The sequence below is a fragment of the Sinocyclocheilus grahami genome, unplaced genomic scaffold, assembly GCF_001515645.1.
Source record: "Sinocyclocheilus grahami isolate Dianchi unplaced genomic scaffold, SAMN03320097.WGS_v1.1 scaffold800.1, whole genome shotgun sequence".
NCBI lineage: Eukaryota > Metazoa > Chordata > Actinopteri > Cypriniformes > Cyprinidae > Sinocyclocheilus > Sinocyclocheilus grahami.
The window spans coordinates 2,653-3,185 of NW_015505979.1; the positions used below are offsets into that span (position 1 = coordinate 2,653).

General features: G+C 44.7%; 1 protein-coding gene across 1 annotated transcript in view; it reads left to right on the forward strand.

Annotated features, from left to right (window-relative positions):
* The window catches only part of LOC107561947 (VOPP1 WW domain binding protein), a gene marked incomplete at its 5' end in the record, with an annotated part of 34,847 nt that continues 34,314 nt past the window's right edge, over positions 1–533 (forward strand). Inside the window, one exon of the mRNA XM_016246496.1 lies at positions 1–27. Within this exon, the coding sequence (XP_016101982.1) occupies positions 1–27 (27 nt within the window). The remainder of the gene's footprint in view (positions 28–533) is intronic.

Sequence of the window (533 nt, forward strand, 5' to 3'; positions counted from 1 at the left end):
CTGCTGACGCTGTGCGCGCTGCTCGAGGTGAGTCCGTCCGCTGTCTCGCAGCACAGCACACGCCTAGCTCACTCATCTCACATCGGACTGCAAGGATGGACTTCACTGTTTCGTTATTACCCGGTCTTTCGAGACAGATTTGTGCTGTAGCGTTTCTAAGGAGCCGCGTAACCTGCAGACAGTGTTCTATATACATATGTAATGAAGCGCTAGCTGAGCCTTTGTCTCTGTCCGCTCCTCCTACAATAAAACACTGGAGAAATACTGTAAATATCACTGTGCTGTCTCCGTTCAGTCAAAGCAGGGGTGAGCTTGTGTCTATAGATAACCTGCATTGTGTTTAGAACTGTTTTGTGGATTGTTTTATTCTTAGTTTTTCTTCTGAGATGAAATCAGACGTGCTATAAGTGTCTTTAGTTGTGTATTAGGATTGTGTGTGTGTGTGTGTGTGTGTGTGTTGGCATCATATGAATTTTGTCTCTGTTGGATTATCACAGGCCTTTTAAGTAGTCCACATGTTCATGAAAATCCCT